The sequence below is a fragment of the Schistocerca piceifrons genome, chromosome 3 (assembly GCF_021461385.2).
Source record: "Schistocerca piceifrons isolate TAMUIC-IGC-003096 chromosome 3, iqSchPice1.1, whole genome shotgun sequence".
NCBI classification, from domain to species: Eukaryota; Metazoa; Arthropoda; class Insecta; order Orthoptera; family Acrididae; genus Schistocerca; species Schistocerca piceifrons.
This window is the reverse complement of record NC_060140.1, coordinates 416,803,160-416,820,917: the sequence shown is the minus strand read 5'-3', so window position 1 is coordinate 416,820,917 and position 17,758 is coordinate 416,803,160. Positions and strand designations below refer to the sequence as shown.

The 17,758-nt window shown below is 44.3% G+C and overlaps 1 protein-coding gene across 1 annotated transcript in view; it reads left to right on the top strand.

Annotated features, from left to right (window-relative positions):
* LOC124788704 (LIM domain only protein 3-like) overlaps positions 1-17,514 on the top strand; it is a 339,539-nt gene extending 322,025 nt beyond the window's left edge. Inside the window, exon 6 of the mRNA XM_047255984.1 lies at positions 17,267-17,514. Within this exon, the coding sequence (XP_047111940.1) occupies positions 17,267-17,514 (248 nt within the window). The remainder of the gene's footprint in view (positions 1-17,266) is intronic.
* The last annotated feature ends 244 nt before the right edge of the window (positions 17,515-17,758 follow it).

The window sequence follows — 17,758 nt, the reverse complement described above, 5'->3', positions numbered from 1 at the left end:
TGTTATCCCCTCTGTCTTATTCCATGTTCTTTACAGCTCTCAAGTTTCTGTCTCTAAGCCTTCCAACATCTTATCTCTAATGCTATTCCACTTTTCGTGACTTCTGTGGTTCAGCTTACATGTTTCAAATTATTTCAGCCATAGCGACTGTACTTTTCTAAATTATTCTATCTTTAATTTCCAGACATCTCATTTACTTACCTGTCGTCTTTTCTTGATATGATTTACTTTCTTCTTAATATCTGCCACTAGTAAATTATGGTCTGCATTTGCATTAATTTCTGTATCAACTGAGAAATCGAAGCAGTTAACAATTGTTTGCAAATGATACATCATACTTTAAAGACATTCGAAAGCTCTTCAAAAGACGAGTGCAGTGCTATAAGGTTAGATACTGGCATTGAATTTCTTCGTAAACATGTCTAAGAGATGAGCTAACATTGAAAGTCCAAGCGCCAGGAATCGCCTATTGCGCTGCAACTAGTACCAGATGGGGCGTTCATGCCATCTATAAGATAGGCCTACACTACTAATATTAAACGTAATTCGCACTGAAGAAAAAACGTCGCGCTGGCCGGTGTAACCGAGCGGTTCTATGCGCTTTAGTCTGGAACCGCGCTGCTGCTACGGTCGCAGGTTCGAATCCTGTCTCGGACATGGATGTGTGTGATGTCCTTATGTTAGTTAGGTTTAGGTAGTTCTATGTTCTATGGGACTGATGACCTCATATGTTAAATCCCATAGTGCTCAGGGCCATTTGCACGATTTTTTGAAAAAGGTCGCAACATTAAAAAATTATTAATGTAGAGTAATGAAATTTCTGAAATACATCTGTCTGGGTAACATATTTAAGTGCTTAATATTTTAAGGTCACAGGTTAATGTAAGCGCGAGATAAGCCATAGCAAATGCGAAATGCTGGTACATTAATATTAGGTGTAACCGCCAGGATGGTCAAAACAAACATACAAACATGCTTGCATTGTGCTGAACAGATGCCGGATGTCAGTTTGTGGGACGGAGTTCCAATGCTGTTGCACTTGGTCGGTCAGTACAGGGAAGGTTAATGCTGTTTGTGGATGACGGTAGAGTCGTCATCCGATGATGTCCCTTACGTGCCCGATAGGAGACTGATCTGTTTATCGAGCAAGCTAAGGCAACATGTCGACACTGTAGAAGATGGTTGGGTTACAGGAGTGGTATGTGGGCGAGTGTTAATCCTGTTAGGAAACGCCCCCGGAAATGCTGTTAATTAATAGCACGTCAGTTCGAATCACCACATTAACGTACAAATTTGAGTCATGGGGCATGAGATAATGATGGGAGTGCTCCTGCTGTCATATGAAATCGCACCACAGACCATAATCTAGGTGTAGGTCCAGTGTGTGTAGCGCGCAGATGGGTTGGTTGCAGGCCCTCGACTGGCCCACTCTTAAGCAACACACTGCCATTACTGGCACGTAGTCGTGCACCTGACAGGCGCGTGTAGAACAACACCGACAGGTGCGCTGCTGAAGATACTAGGCTCTGGACTTACCCGTGAGAAAGAGAGGTCCACAATATTGAATCAAAAACGGCTAATATGGTACGGTAAAGGAGACAGATCGAATAAGGAAATAAGCTCATGCATTGATAGAGAATGGAAAGAAATATGGGAGAGAGCAGAAGCACGGAGGGGAACATATCAGTTCCTTTCTAACATAAAAGGGAGATCCTGCATGTCACACTTTCTTCTGAACAAGAGCGGTGTTCACTACCTGTCAGGACATGGTACATATATGGAGCAGTCAAATGAAAACCGAACACTCGCCACCATGGAATGGTTCCATTCAAAAGGAATCACCGCACGTCTAAAGACATTTATCCCACTGGGAGACGAGACGAGACGAGACGAGACGATCAGTTCCTGTTTCGTAGACCAGTGTCGGCCACTGGAGGATCCACAACCACACCCACACTTGCACTTCCTCGTTCGACTAAGAAAGACGTGGTGCCATCATGTCGAGCCCGAGGGCGAACAGAAAAGCCAATAGTAGAAACATCTCACATCCCCACCCTCAATAAATTCAAAGCCGTTCATACAAGTTCTGGAAAGGTCATGATGACTTTGTTCGGCTGCAGCTGTCCCGCCGTCGAGTTCCTCGAGAGTGGAACCACAGTCAATGGGTAGCACTATAAGCGCACTTTGTAGGAAACCGCGACGGGTCACAAAGTCGAAACACCCAGGAATGCTGTCGGACGGCATCATCCAGTTGCACGATAACGCCCGCCCTCGCACTGTCATACGATTGGAGCTGTGCTTCAGAGATTTGAATGGGAGACGCTGCAACAGCCTCCGGGCAGCCCGGATCGGCCACCGTTTACTTTTCACAGCTTTGGCGACCTTAAGAACGACAAGCGTGAACGTCTGTTTCAGTCAGGCGAGGAAGTTCAAAATGGTTCAAATGGCTCTAAGCACAATGGGATTTAACATCTGAGGTCATCAATCCCCTAGACGTAGAACTACTAACCTACTAACACTAACCTAAGAACAGCACACACACATCCATGCCCGAGGCAGGATTCGAACCTGCGACCGTAGCAGCAGCGCGGTTGCGGACTGAAGCGCCTAGAACAGCTCGATCACAACGGCCGGCAGAGGAGGAAGTGCAATAGTGGGTGCGGCCGACCGTACCCTAAGACTTCATAACAACGAGAGTACCACCCTTCCGCAAGCAGTGGGGAGATGAGCCTCAGGGAGGTCCAGGAGGGATTTCCTGAGAATCTGACAGCCATCTCTCAAGTTTACGCCTTGGCTCGCAAAGCAACATAGCTCCTATGAATCCTTTGTTATGCCTCAGCGCGCACGGGGTTAACTATGGAAACAAATGAAAATGTCTAGCTTAGTTCTAATGCAAAGTACAGTAGCATAGTGTACTGAGGTGCTGTGTAGTGTGTTGGTGTATAGGAGCGTAGGCCAGAACTATAAATCACAAAAGTTGTGATAGGGCGATGCAGCATAGTACAACAGACGAGCAGCATCCACGTCTACATCAACATATACGTGATTACTCTGCAATTCACAATTAAGTGGCTGGGAGAGGGTTCATCGAACCACCTTTGAACTTCTTCTCTACCGTTCCACTTTCTAACAGCGTGTGGGAAAACGAACACTAAAATCTTTCCGTGCGAGCTCTGATTTCTCTTCTTTTATTATTATGATAATTTCTCCCTACGTAGGTGGGCACTAACAAAATATTTTCATACTCTGAGTAAAAATCTGCTGATTGAAATTTCATGAGAAGTTCCTGTCGCAACGAAAAACGCGTTTGTTTTTATGACTGACACCCCCAATTCGTGTGTCATGTCCGTGGCAGTCTCTCGCCCCTATTTCGCCTTAATACAAAACGAGCTGTCCTTCTTTGAAATTTTTCGATGTCCTCCGTGAATCCTCTCTGATGCATATCCCACACCGTACAGTAATACTCAAGAAGAGGGCTGGCAAGTGTATTGTAAGCAGTCTCTTTAATAGACCTGTTACATTTTCTAAGTGTTCTGTCAATATGTCGCAGTCTTTGGTTTGCTTTCCCCATAACATTATCCATGTGATCGTTCCAATTGCGATCCCGAAGTATTTAGTTGACTTTAGATTTGTGTGACTTATCGTGTAACTGAAAATTAGCGGATTCTTCTTTGTGCCCATGTGGATGACTTCACATTTTTCGTGATGTAGAGTCAATTGCCACTTCTTGCGCCATATCAGATATTTTTTCTAAATCATTTTGCAGCTCGTTTTGATCATCTAATGACTTCACATGACGGAAAATGACAGCTTCATCTGCAAACAGTCTAAGAGGACTACTCCGATAGTCCCTTAAATCGTGATGTAGATCAGGAAGAACAGAGGGCCTGTAACACTTCCTTGGAAACGTCAGATTGTACTTATGATTTACCCGATGACTTCCCATCAGTTATTAAGAGCTGTGGCCATTCTGACAAGAAATCTTGAATCTAGTCACAAAACTGAGATGATACTCCATAAGCAGACAGTTTAATTAGGAGTCGCTTGTGAGGAACGGTATCAAAAGCATTCTGGAAATTTTAAAATATTGAATGAATTTGACGTCCCATCTCGATAACACTCATTACTTCGTGAAAATAAAGAGTAAGTTGTGTTTCACAAGAACGATGCTTTCTGAATCTGTGGTGGCTATTTGTCAGTAAATCATTTCTTTCGAGGGGATTCATAATGTCGAGCACAGTATGTGTTCCAAAATCTTACTGCAAATCGACGTTAGTGATATGGATCTGTAATTCAGTGGATTACTCCTGTTTCCTTTCTTGGATATTGGTGTGTGTGTCTTTGGGTACGGATCCTTCTAAGCGCGAGAGATTGCGTAAGGCAAGGTGATTAGGTAGCAAAAGAGTTCAAATAAGGGAGAGAATACATCTATGCTGAACACACAGTCCATTTATTAGCTGCTCATGTTGCGGGAGAAACCACCAATATGCTCTCCAACTGTCTCAGTGATCGACCAGTAACAGACGAAATGGAATTTCCGTGCTTCATATAGCGTAAAAAAAAGCATCACGACGTAATTGCAGGTGTGTAAACTTTATGCCTAATTTATTTCAACGATTTAAAATCAGTAATACCGATCATTCAGATATTCTCTCATGTGTCTGGGTTAACGTTGTATAAGAAACAATTTCAGTTTACACGGGTGCAGCGACAAGCATGACTACTGGCAGTGCAGAAGGAAGTAAGGTGGAATGGTCAATTTCTCCGAAACACTCCTATATAAATGAAGCAAACTCAGTTGGTAGAGCGCTTGCCCGTGAAAGGCAATGGTCCCAAACTCGAGTCTCGGTCCGACACACAGTTTTAGTCTGCCGGGAAATATCAAATCAGCGCACATTCCGGTGCAGAGTGAAAAATTCATTCTGGAAATATCCTAGCTCTTTACGAATTCTAGTAGTTCAAAAGTCTCGTTTCTTTTTGTTTTCTTGCGTTTTAACACTTCAGTCACTTCGCAGTATTGTGACCGTTTCGTGTTAAGGGAAGTACATACCAGGATCTGGGTATATTAGCAAGATATCTTGGTAGTAATCAAGTCTCTTTAGAAGAGTTATCGGTAGGTTCTCCTAGGATTCCATTTACTGTAGGGTGTGCTTCACTAAGGAGGAAACGGTTGCTCTAAGCGTTTACAGAGGTTCTCCGGTAGGTCGGGACAACGTCAATTAGAAAACCAGGCCAGGACTACAAAGTTATTGCCTTCTTCTAAACGTTCATTCTGCATCCTTCTAAAGCAGTGAGTGGTGGCATAAACCGATCCACGCGCGTCCTTGGTGCTGGAACAGAAAATCCAAACGAGAAAGAGTAACAAGTGCAGTTGCGATCCCAGATAACACCAAGAAAACATCTTTCTGTGAAATACACTGTCGCTGCTACTCTTTGTTTGTCCCATAACTGCAGCACTGGGGAAGCTTCTATCGAAGGTACCCAAGGAACAGAAGTCTTCTTCGGTAGTTCCTAATAACCAAAGACCATTTCTCAGTGAGTTATCACTAATTCGTTATTGCTCGTGAGATCAATGCGTGGGTAAATGAACACAGTGGTTCTTCGACCATACCGCTGTCGTAAATGCTCTGAGCACTATAAGACACCTTCTGAGGTCATCAGTCCCCTAGAACTTAGAACTACTTAAACCTAACTAACCTAACATCACACACATCCATGCCCGAGACAGGATTCGACCCTGCGACCGTAGCGGTCGCGCGGTTCCTGACTCTAACGCCTAGAACCGCTCGGCCACCTCGGCCGGCCAAAGACGACATTTCGCATACATCAAGTTATATATGTGCCAGGGAAGAAGCAGCTATACGGATGTGCAAACACTTAACTCTTGTTCGTAGCTAATTTAAGCAGTTTTCAAAGAGTTTTATTCTGACGTATAGAAGTAAATAATCGATTTTTCAGTAAAATCAATGTTGCGATTAGCTTACTTATTTTATTGAAATGCAGGTAGGACACTTCTGCGTCGATAGGACAGGTCATAGACTACGTATGTAGAGTTTATTAAAAGAAAAAAGCATTTAAAACATGGAACTAGAAAACCTATCGAATCAGGATGAATATCAACAGTAATTGTAATGGTAATAAAAAGCTGGCGTCGGACTTCATTTTACAAGTCTTAGTAACGAAAGGAAAGAATGCACTATGCCCCATTAATAAGAATGATCTCAGCAATCTGAATCACTCATTCAGGTAACAGTATTGTCTGCTGCTCTACCCATTGCAGGAAATTTTATTTTCATAGTTAATTATGCCTAATGTATTCTCAAAGAGAATGGAGAGGGGTTTTCGTAGGAAACGTTTTCAACATGGGACCTTTGAAACATACTAAGAACACTGACTCTATGTACAGTCTTGTTTGAAAAGTTCGGATGAAAAACTTATTGTAGCTGCTACTTTGCCGTAAGTTACAACGATTAAAAATTCTCGGTAGGTATTGTACAAGAAGTCGTTTCTTTCTGCAGTAAGGAAAAGAGATTATTCCATGATTCTTTTCGAAATAACTTGAAATGAGTCAGTTTACAGGATATGTATATATGTTTCGATGCAAACTCCAAAGATGACATGTCGAATACATCAAACACATAAGGATCAAGTTATATATGTGCCAGGGAAGAAGCAAGCTGTACGAATGTGCAAACACTTAGCTCTTGTTCGTAGACAGAAGATCCGTAATAGAGCAGATAGACTGGTTGTTTATAGTTACACAAAGCCGAAGACAGTTGATCTATAAATATGCAGTCGTGGCAAGTGAGAAATGTCCGAAAAGTAGGCACATTTTCGAAAATCATCCCAAGTGAATAAACCAGTCACAGTCTTTATTTTTAACGACTGCTCTTCTGAGAATACGCTTACGGAGTGACGTGGCTTTAAATATTTTACATTGCTATGTCGTTTCTAGCAACTTCTACACAAACTTAAGTTAGATAAATTCCCCAAAATAATTCATTAAGGCTCGCTGGTTACCTTATACAAAAACAGCCGCTCATTTATTTCTCGCGTTCCTGGCAACATGGAAAGCTCCACTCAACAAAACCCACAGCATGCTTTCATAACGCCTCCCTTGCCAGCGATCTTAAATCGCTGCCACCGTCAGAGATAACAGGCCACAGCTAGAGATAAATACCCAACAGCCCCAGTGCGATGCTTATCCGTTGGGCGGGAGTACACAGACGCCGCTGTGGATGAATCGCCGGGCGCCGAAGTGTGTGTTTAAGCAACCCAAATTACCAGGCGTCCGACGTGACGCGCTTGTGAACGGCTGCATCGCCCACAGGGCCCTTTCGACAGCAAAGTTCCCTCCCTCCAACAGCCCCTGATAACGGGCCCCGCTGTTGCGACCACCTTATCCGCTAATGTTTGCACTTCACAACACTCCGCGGTAATGGATGTTATTCGACGGTCGTGCTGAAAGGAACGCCTCCACAGCGAGGGGAAAAAAATAGCAGTCCGCCTCGCTGTTGAATCAGCGGCCGTTTACACAGACGACAACGCGGCTTACTGTTACAAATTCTTGTGTTTAACCCCACCACCACCGCCACCGCCGCCGTCTCTTCTCTGTCTACCTGTTTATCTCCCTCCTAATCCGCTCTTGTGCTTCCTTCCCTCGTTACACCATTAATCAGCGTTAATTCGGTCGTTCCTTTTCTCCCAGGAGGCCGTCGAGCGCTGCTCTTCCTTTCCTGCTGTTCCCCTTTTCCTTTTTTTTTTTTTCGTCTCCTCTTCCTCGCGGGTTCTCTGTCCCACCCCCTCCCATTCCTTTTTCTCTCCCGCTCCAGCAGAGCAACTGCCGCGTGCAACAATCGAGTTCGCTGAGCTCTCAATCCGAGAGCGGGATCGCGTGTCATTTGTCTCTGGTTGCCTGGCGCGCCGCGCGTCTGGGAGCGGCGCCACCTGCGAGGCGGCGCGCGGCACGGCGGGTAATTTGCAGCTAAGCGTAGATAGGGCGGCGGTGAGCGCGAATCGCCCCATCATTTAGCCGCAACGGCCTCTTCGGACCCCGCCTCTTCCGCCCACGCCAGTACACCCTGTTGTACGGACCACCCGCGTGGCGCAGCACGCACCCAACAACGAAAACTCAATCGCCCATGTTACGTTCTTTTTCCCCTAGCAGCGACGACGTACAGCGATCGTGATCGATGAATAATTAACCTGTGAAACCATTTCGGCGATTCATTACTCTGTCACGTTTTAACTTACGTGATTCCTTTCCAAATGACTTTATGAACGAGTGGTGCTCGATCCTTATTTATGGAAAATGCATTTTTTTGTCAGTTTGTAAATCACTGTTTGTGTCAAGGTCACCGACTTCAGACAACGTCGCCCACCTTCCGATCATATTTGCAGTAACACTAACCGTTTATGGCAGTGTAACAACAATGTTTCTGGACTTTTACAAAGGGACTTCTTGTAATTCAGCAACAGTCAGTACTGTGGACAACTCTTGTTATAAAACTGTCCTACCAATTAAAAATGTTCTCATATAGCCACTAACACAGTCAGCTAGTCACGCTTCGATTCGCGGAGGGTGCCTCATGCACACCTATTTAGTTAGTTGCCGTCCGCGGTGGTCTCGCGGTTCTAGGCGCGCAGTCTGGAACCGCGCGACTGCTACGGTCGCAGGTTCGAATCCTGCCTCGGGCATGGATGTGTGTGATGTCCTTAGGTTGGTTAGGTTTAAGTAGTTTTAAGTTCTAGGGGACTGATGACCACAGCTGTTAAGTCCCATAGTGCTCAGAGCCATTTTTTGAACACCTAGGTAGTTAGTAGCACGTTCCATAGATCATTCGAATGAATCTTTTATCGAAATAACGTGAAACGAGTCAGTTTACTGGATATGTATACATGTTTAGTGTTAACGTTAATGAACACATTGTTTTTCAGTCTTTTTCTTGGAACTGCACTTTACTTCTTTTTTGCAATCTACCAGTTCCTAAACGTTATTCGATCATTGAATGGAAGGATCTATCCAAGAGAAATGATTTTAGTTTAGATTTAAAACTTCTTGGCAGCATGTCTGACGTTTACAGTACAGTACGAATGACAATAAATTTTTGTTGCTGCATAGTGAACTCATTTCTGAGCCCATGATAGCATAAATAAAGGTTAATAAAGGTCATTTTTCGTTGTAGGTGCGGACATCACTATTCTTCTCAGATTGTGATGGATAATTTATGACGAATTTCTTTAGTGAATATATGTGTTGTGATGGTGCAGTTAACATGCCTAAGTACTAGAAGAGGTGTCTCCATGAAGACCACTGGTGAACACCAAGTATTATCCTAACTGCTCGATTTCGCGCAATCGGTACTTTCTTCCTAACAAGTGACGAGTTACCCCAGAAAATTATTCCACAACGTATTATTGAGTGAAAATACACAATATATGTCAGGAGATTGATTCATTCATTTCCACGACTAGCAATTAAACGAAGAGAAAATGCAGCTGACGGTAACTATGTGAGAAGCTCAGTAACGTACTTCTACCAGTTCAAGTTTTCGTCACTGTGTAAGTCCAAAAAGTTGGAGCATTAAACCTACTTACTGACTCTAGCTCATGTGCTGCTTCAGTTGTTGGTATGACCCTGTTTGTTATACACAACTGAATATAGTGCGTTTTCTCAAAATCAAAGGAGAATATACTTTTAGAGCATCCCTTATAAATTCTTTGAGAAACATCATTAACAATGTCTTCCACTGCTTGCTCTCTAATGGTACTTATTGTAGCACTAGTCTTCTCCGCAAAAGTAGCAATTCTGCTTGACGCTTTTAAGAGGAAGGTAATTCACATGGATAAGAAACAGAAGTGAACCCAAAATTTAACACTGTGGACTCCCTTTATGATTTCTCCCCAGCCTCTAAAATTTTCTACTTTTGCATCACTGTTTGAATTAGTCATCATTTCGCACTCTTTTATTCTGTTCCACTCTGATACGGTGCGCGTAATGAATGACTATCGGAAAATCTTATTAGAAGCTCTAATTTTCTCGCGTTGGTCGTTTCGCGGGATTTATGTGGAAGAAAGTGCTATGTTTCCTGACTCTTGGATGGTACGTAAATAGTATATGAACTTCAAAACTATGATAACGTTTAAAAACGGTAATAGGTAGTAGTAGCAAACGACATGTGGACAGATGGATGTCCTGCATTTCATAAAATACTCGTACTTAACAGCTGCTGCCAATCGTCTTCTAAAAATATTAAATCTTGCAGTAAAGCACGCTCACCCTATCTTTGTAGCGTCAGCCTTGTGCGTCTGACGAGCATTCTCTCACGTACTAAACTAACTAACGTGTGAATTGTACTGCTCTTCTTTGATCTTCTCTGTCTTCACCACCTGTCCTTCCAATTAAGTGTCCCGTGACTGACGAGCAGTACTGAAGAATTGGTAGAAAGAGTTTTTTGTAAGTTGCCTCCTTCGTGATCAATTGTATTTCCGTAAAATTCTCTCAACGGACAGCTGTTTGAACCTGATTCAGCACAACTAATTTTATGCGGTCATACCACTTTAGACGCATATTCGTAGATATTTTTCATGTATTGCTATGTCCTGTGATTGATCAGAAATAGTGTTGAGTGTTGTTTTGGGGGAGGAGACCAGACAGTGAGGTCATCGGTCTCATGGTATTAGGGAAGGATGGGGAGGGAAGTCGGCCGTGCCCTTTCAATGGAACCATCCCAGCATTTGCCTGGAGCGATTTAGGGAAATCACTCAGCAATAGTGTAATCAACCTATTTACACGCAGTACATAGCATATTTATAATGTACAAGGTAATCTGCCGGCCCCTGCATCATTTGTCAGTCCTCTTTAGCAGTGGCTGCTATACAATAAAAGTTTCTCTCATTTAAACTTTCTTGTGCACGACAACGTGCCCGCTTGTCACGGAGCGTCTGACGTTATCCAGCGCGTTATGTGTGTGAACAATAAAGGACCTATAGTAAGACTCCTGAAGACTTCTCGTTAACAATGTCGTGCTGTGATCTGTCTGCAAGGACGTCCTCAATCCAGTCACAAAGTTTCTCATATTTTATTCACATTGAAAAAGTTCGGAAATGCGTCGAACGCCTTCTGCAACTTAAGAAACACGGCACCAGCGTGAGACACATTATCTATGTCATGGACGTCAGTGCTAGCTGAGTTTCCCAAGATGATCGACTGCAGAATCCGTGCTGACTCCTACAGAGAAATTTGCACCCTTCAAAAAGTCTCTCATTCCCTCTTCTTTCCCCAAAGCTTCTAACTGTTGCAGTTTCTCTACTCTTAACTCATTATGTCATGAAATCTCACTTTTTTCGAGTCATCAATCTTCTCACTGGTTCGACATGGCTCGCCACGAATTCCATCTCAGTGTAGCACTTGCAACCTACGTCCTCAATTAATTGCTGTCTTTCTCTTCAGTTTTTGCCCTCTACAGCTCCCTCTAGTACTATGGAAGTCATTTCCTGGTGTGTTAACAGATGTCCTATCATCCTCTCCCTTCTGTCAGTGTTTTCCACATATTCTTTTCCTCTCCCATTCTGCACAAAACCTCCACATTCCTTACCTTATCAGTCCACTTAATGTTCAACATTCGTCTATAGCACCACATCTCAAATACCTCGATTCTCTTCTGTTCAGGCTTTCCCATAATCCATGTTTCAGTACCATAAAATGCTGTGCTCCAAACGTACATTCTCAGAATTTTCTTCCTCTAATTAAGGCCTATGTTTGATACTAATAGACTTCTCTTGGCCCGGAATGCCCTTTTTGCAAGTGTTGGTTTGCTTTTGATGTCCTCTTTGCTCTGCCATTCATTGGTTATTTTGCTGCCTAGGTAGTAAAATTTCTTACCTTCATCAACTTCGTGACCATCAATCCCGATATTAACTCTCTCGCTGTTCTTATTTCTGCTACTTCTTATTACTTTCATGTTTCTTCGATACACCCTCAGTCCAGATTCTGCACTCATTATAATATTCATTCCATTCAGCAGATCATGTAATTCTTCTTCACTTTCAGTCAGCATAGTAATGTCATCGGTGAATCTTAGCATTGGTACACTTTCGCAATGAATTTTAATAGGACTCTTGAACATTTCTTTCGTTTCCGTCATTGCTTCTTCGATGTATAGATTGAACAGTACGGGTGAAAGACTACATCCTTGTCTTACATCCTTTTTAATCCGAGCAATTCGTTCTTGGTCGTCCACTCTTATTATTCCCTGCTGGCTCTTGTACATATTGTATATTACCCGTCTCTCCTATTGCTTACCCCTTTTTTACTCAGAATTTCGAACATCTTGCACCTTTTTTCATTGTCGAGCGCTTTTTCCATGTCGACAACTCCTATGAAAGTGTCTTGATTTTTATTCAATCTTGTTTCCATTATCAATTACAACGTCAGAATTTTCTCTCTGGCGCCTTTGCCTTTCCTAAAGCCATACTGGTCGTCATCTAACACATCCTCAATTTTCTTTTCCATTCTTCTGTATATTATTTTTGTCAGCACCTTGGGAACATGAGTTGTGAAGGTGACTGTGCGATAATCCTCGCACCTGTCGGCTCTTGCAGTCTTCGTAATTGTGTGGATGATGCTTTTTCCGAAAGTTAGATGGTATGTCGCCAGACTCATACATTTTACACATCAACGTGAATAGTCGTTTTGTTGCCACTTCCCCCAAAGACGTTAGAAATTCTGATGGAATTTTATCTGTCCCTTCTGCCATATTTGATCTTAAGTCCTCCAAAGCTCTCGTAAATTCTGATTCTAATCCTGGATCCCCTACCTCTTCTAAATCAACTCCTATTTTTTCTTATATCAAACCAGACAAATCTTCCCCCTCATAGAGGCCTTCAGTGTAGTCTGTCCACCTATCCACTCTCTCCTCTGCATTTAACAGTGGGATTCCTGTTGCCCTCTTAATGTTACCACCCTTGTTTTTAATTTCACCGAAGGTTGTTTGACTTTCCTGTATGCTGAGTCTGCCCTTCGGACAATCATTTCTTTTTCAATTTCTACATATTTTACATGCAGCCACTTCGTCTTTGCAATTTTCTTCTTTGTACCTATGTTTTTCTTTATAACTCCTGTGATTGGCATTTTTAGGGATGTCAATTCCCCTTCAACTCTACAGGCTACTTAGTTATTCCTTACTGCTGTATCTACAGCCTTAAAGAACTTCAAGCGTATCTCGTCATTCCATAGTACTTCCGTACTCCACTTCTTTTCATATTGATTCTTCCTGACTAATCGTTTAAAGAACAGCCTACTCTTCATCACAACTACTTTGTCATCTGAGTCTATATCTGCTCCTGGGTACACGTTACATTCCGGTATCTGATTTCGGAATCTCTATCGGACCATGATTTAATCCAACTGAAACTTTCCCATATCTCCCGACCATTTCCAAGTACATCTCCTGCTCTTGTGATTCTTGAACAGAGTTTTCGCTATTACTCGCTGACATTTATTGCTTCTCCCAAGCCCATATTCTCCCGTAACCTTTTCTTCTACTCCTTCCACTATAACTGCTTTCCACCCCCCCCCCCCCCCCAACGACTACTAAATTTTCACTCCCCTTTACATACTACAGTACCCTTTCAATATCTTCATATACTTTCTCTGTCTCTTCACCTTCAACTTGCCACGTCGGCTTGTACACCTGTTGGTGTTGGTTTGCTGTCGAGTCTGATGAGAACAACCCTGTCACTGAACTGTTCACAGTAACACACTCTCTTCCCTACCTTCCTGTTCACAACGAATCCTACCTGTTATACCATTTTCTGCTGCTGTTGATATTACTCTATACTCATCTAACCAGAAATCCTTGTCTTCTTTTCATTTCACTTCACTGACCCTTACTATATCCAGATTATGCCTTTGGATTTCCCTTTTTCAGATTTTCTAGCTTTCCTATAACGTTCAGGCTTCTGACTTTCCACGCCAGACTCGTAGAACGTCATCCTTTCGTTTGTTTTCAATCTGTTCTTCATATCACCTCCCTCTTGGCAGTCCACTGCCGGAGATCTGAATGGGGGACTACTCCGGAATCTTTTGCCAATGGCGTGGTTATCATTACACTTTTTCAGTTACAGGCCACATATCCAGTGGATACACGTTATGTGTCTTTAATGTAATGGTTTAAATATTGCATTCTGCACGCTCATGCCGTTGACCCCAGGGTCAAGTGAGTGGCCTGAGGCACTGTACGCGGAGCTGCGTGAACCAAGAGCACTGTTTCGACATAAACCATATTAACGATGGACGTCTGTTTGGTAGTAGTTATTTCTCTATTATGCTACTTAGAGGAAATACCACTGTAGTAATGGTTCTGAGTCAACAGCGTGCGTTTACAGTCGCAATCCAAGGAAAAGGCTTCTTACGATAGGAAGAAGATAAGAACACGAGGTGTAGCATTACTTTCGTACTTGTCCCGGTTAATTCTCAAATAAATCTTTCCTTTTTTCGATCGAATTTTCCTTTCCCAATACTGCTTACTTGGCGCGGGCCTATCGCGCCACCCCTCGGTTTGGCCCTGACGGAATCGATGGGCTCACGAAGGCATTGCTGAACGCCATGCAGAATCAAAGGGCCCCGTGCAAGTAGCGCCCGAGAGAATGTATATATTGCCCACCTCGGAAGCGTCGGATATAACAGACACAGCAAGTTATTGAGTCAGAACGTGGGCTTGTTTTCAGATAGACTCGCATCCACCACGAATATCACAGATCATGGACTCTTATCGCGTGGCAACTGTTGAGGCTTTCCTTGACACGGCATTAAAGAGAAGCTCGCAAACAGTGTTAAAATACTGAAAAAAGAAGTGACACGACGCCGTTTTTCCAAACTAGTCGCCGCTCCACTTACAGCATCACGATGGACATATCGATGTGTGGAGGCTCCAGGAAAAACGGACATTGCCATACTGCATTCTTCATATGGGCCCAGCACCTGGGAGGATGGTGCAGGGTGCGCATGGCTACTCAGCAAATAGTCTGCAATTTGAACAACAGCAGTTAAATTTATGACTGTGTCCTCCCACGATATGGAGTGTGTTCGACTGTTATCCTAGGTGGCGCGTTCTACAGATCTGTCCTATTCATGGATTGGCGAGAGACTATCTTGTCACAACTCGCCAGACTCGACAATTGATGAAAGCTGAAATACAGTTAAAGCAGCATGGACTGTTGTGTCCGTATTTGTCATTCAAAGTCAGTTCGACTCGATGCTCAGCTGTTGCCGCCAGAGGTGGGAGCTCGGCGTACTTAATTTCGCTCTCCTTACATCCCAACATCATGTACAAATGTAATCATGCATTCTTCCTAGCTGAGTGTATTACTTTTCCTTATCGTTTATCCCGTCCAGTACAGTATCCTCTTTTTCTTTTATTATTTAACTTTATGATCCCATGCTCTTTCTGATGCAACAGTATTCGATGTAACGTAAGGGACAGGTCTCATTTGCGCCATCTGTCTGCGAATCGTATAACCTTTATCATGTGCGTTATCGTGTTATAAGTGTGTGCACGTCATATTCTCTGACACGAAATCTGGCGAAGCGTACAAATTCGCCTAAGAACACACTCACCAGGCTCATGTACCACCCCACGGTCGTCGATCTGCAGCGTGGATTCGATCCAACTCTGTCTCACCTTTCTGTCTCGCAAGCTCGCATGCTTTTCGTTACGCTATTCGAGCAAGTCGATTTTTCCCGCTGTTAATTTCTCAGTAAGTACGACTTTGTTATTTGCTGTCCTTCCTGCTGCTGCAATTTTAAAGCTCACCAGTGCACTTTCCTTAAGTTGTTTTGGGAAACATCACAGAATACTTACAGGGTGACAGTTATTGAACTACATGAAATAAACGGTTTGCGCTAGGACGGTTAAACTGCACGGTTGACGGCGGGGCACGATGGGAGTTAGAATGCCCTGTATGGTTTGGTTTAGCGACGAAGCCAACTTTCATTTGGATGAGTTCGTCAGTAAGCAAAATTGGCAATTAGGGGACTGAGAATCCGCATTTCGCGATCGAGAAGTCTCTTCACCCTCAACGGGTGACTGTGTGCTGCGCCATGTCCAGTCACGGAGTAATCGGTACGATATCCCTTGGTGGCATGGTGGCTACCGAACGGTAAGTGAAGGTTGTGGAAGATCGTTTCATCACCATTACCCAAAGTGACTGTGATTTTGACAAGATGTGGTTCATGCACGACGGAGCTCGACCCTATCGAAGCAGGAGAATGACGTCCAAGGGGAGCACTTCGTGGATCGCATTCTGGCTCTTGGGTACCAAGAGGCCACTGGTATGGGCCTCGATTGGCCGCCATATTCTCCGGATCTGAACACATGCGACTCCTTTTTGCACGGCTGTGTTAAGGTTCAAATGGCTCTGAGCACTATGGGACTTAACTTCTGAGGGCATCAGTCCCCTAGAACTTAGAACTACTTAAACCTAACTAACCTAAGGACGTCACACACAACCATGCCCGAGGCAGGATTCCAACCTGCGACCGTAGCGGTCGCGCGGTTCCAGACTGTAGCACCGAGAACCGCTCGGCCATTCCGGCCGGCGCTGTGTTAAGGAGTAGGTGTATAACAATAACATAAAACCACTGCTGACCTGGAAACAGCCATTCAGGAGGTCATCGACAGCACCAGTGTTCCCCTCGGGCATGGATGTGTGTGATGTCCTTAGGTTAGCTAGGTTTAATTAGTTCTAAGTTCTAGGGGACTGATGCCCTCAGAAGTTAAGTCCCATAGTGCTCAGAGCCATTTGAACCAGTGTTCCGACACTTCAGCGGGTCATGCAGAATTTCGCTATTCCTCTGCACCACATCATCGCCAGTGATGGCGGGCATATCGAACATGTCACAACCTAAACCCGAATACCTGTAGTAACGTCTTGTACTTTGAATAAAGTGTGTGCGCGCCGTAGTCTGTTACTAATTTACATATTTTTTCGCATGGTTCAATAATTGTCACCCTGTAATTCCGAAAGGACGTGCGATTGGGGGTGGGGAATTTGAAATGCATTTTCCCTCCCACTGAATGCGAGTCCAGTTCCTTACCGCTGCGCCACTTCGCTAGGTCGCTTGTCGCAGGCATTTGTCTCCCGTTATTGAACATTTTGTGTCGACCTGATTCCCGGGTGGGCGCCTTTCCGGCGCCGAGAACTCCGTCAACCAATAGCCTCGATCGCTAGCTGAGCAGTTTTAAGACATGTGTCATCTCCGCAGAAGCTCCCCCGACGCCCGGCGTCCACTCTGCTGATGGCGGTGGCCGGACGCCGCCGCCCCACTCCACCCTACCCTACCCTGCCCTGCCGTGGCCCCAGCCCTCTCGCCCGCTCCTCGTCCAGGAACAGGCCGGAAGGAAGGACTGCCGACCCTGCCGCTGCCGCTGCCGCTCGCCGGACATTCCTATTGCCCGGGGCGGCTCCGGCGCTCTCCAGCAAATCACGGCCCGGATTGATAGCCCGTTTTGACGTATTATCGGACGGCGGGATATTGGCCAATAAAAATGCCCGGCCCTCGCAATCGTGATCGCATTTCGCCGTATATTGAATGTACGTCTGAATGTTTTACGCTTCCTCCGCGGGGCGCCGTATTTTCCCCCTGACTCCGCTCTGGACGCTCTCTCCTCCTTCCAGCCGGAAACGGTGCCCCGGCTCCCCTGGAGTCCAGGCAACAAACGCTCAGTCCTTCCCTGCAAATATTGAACATTCGCAG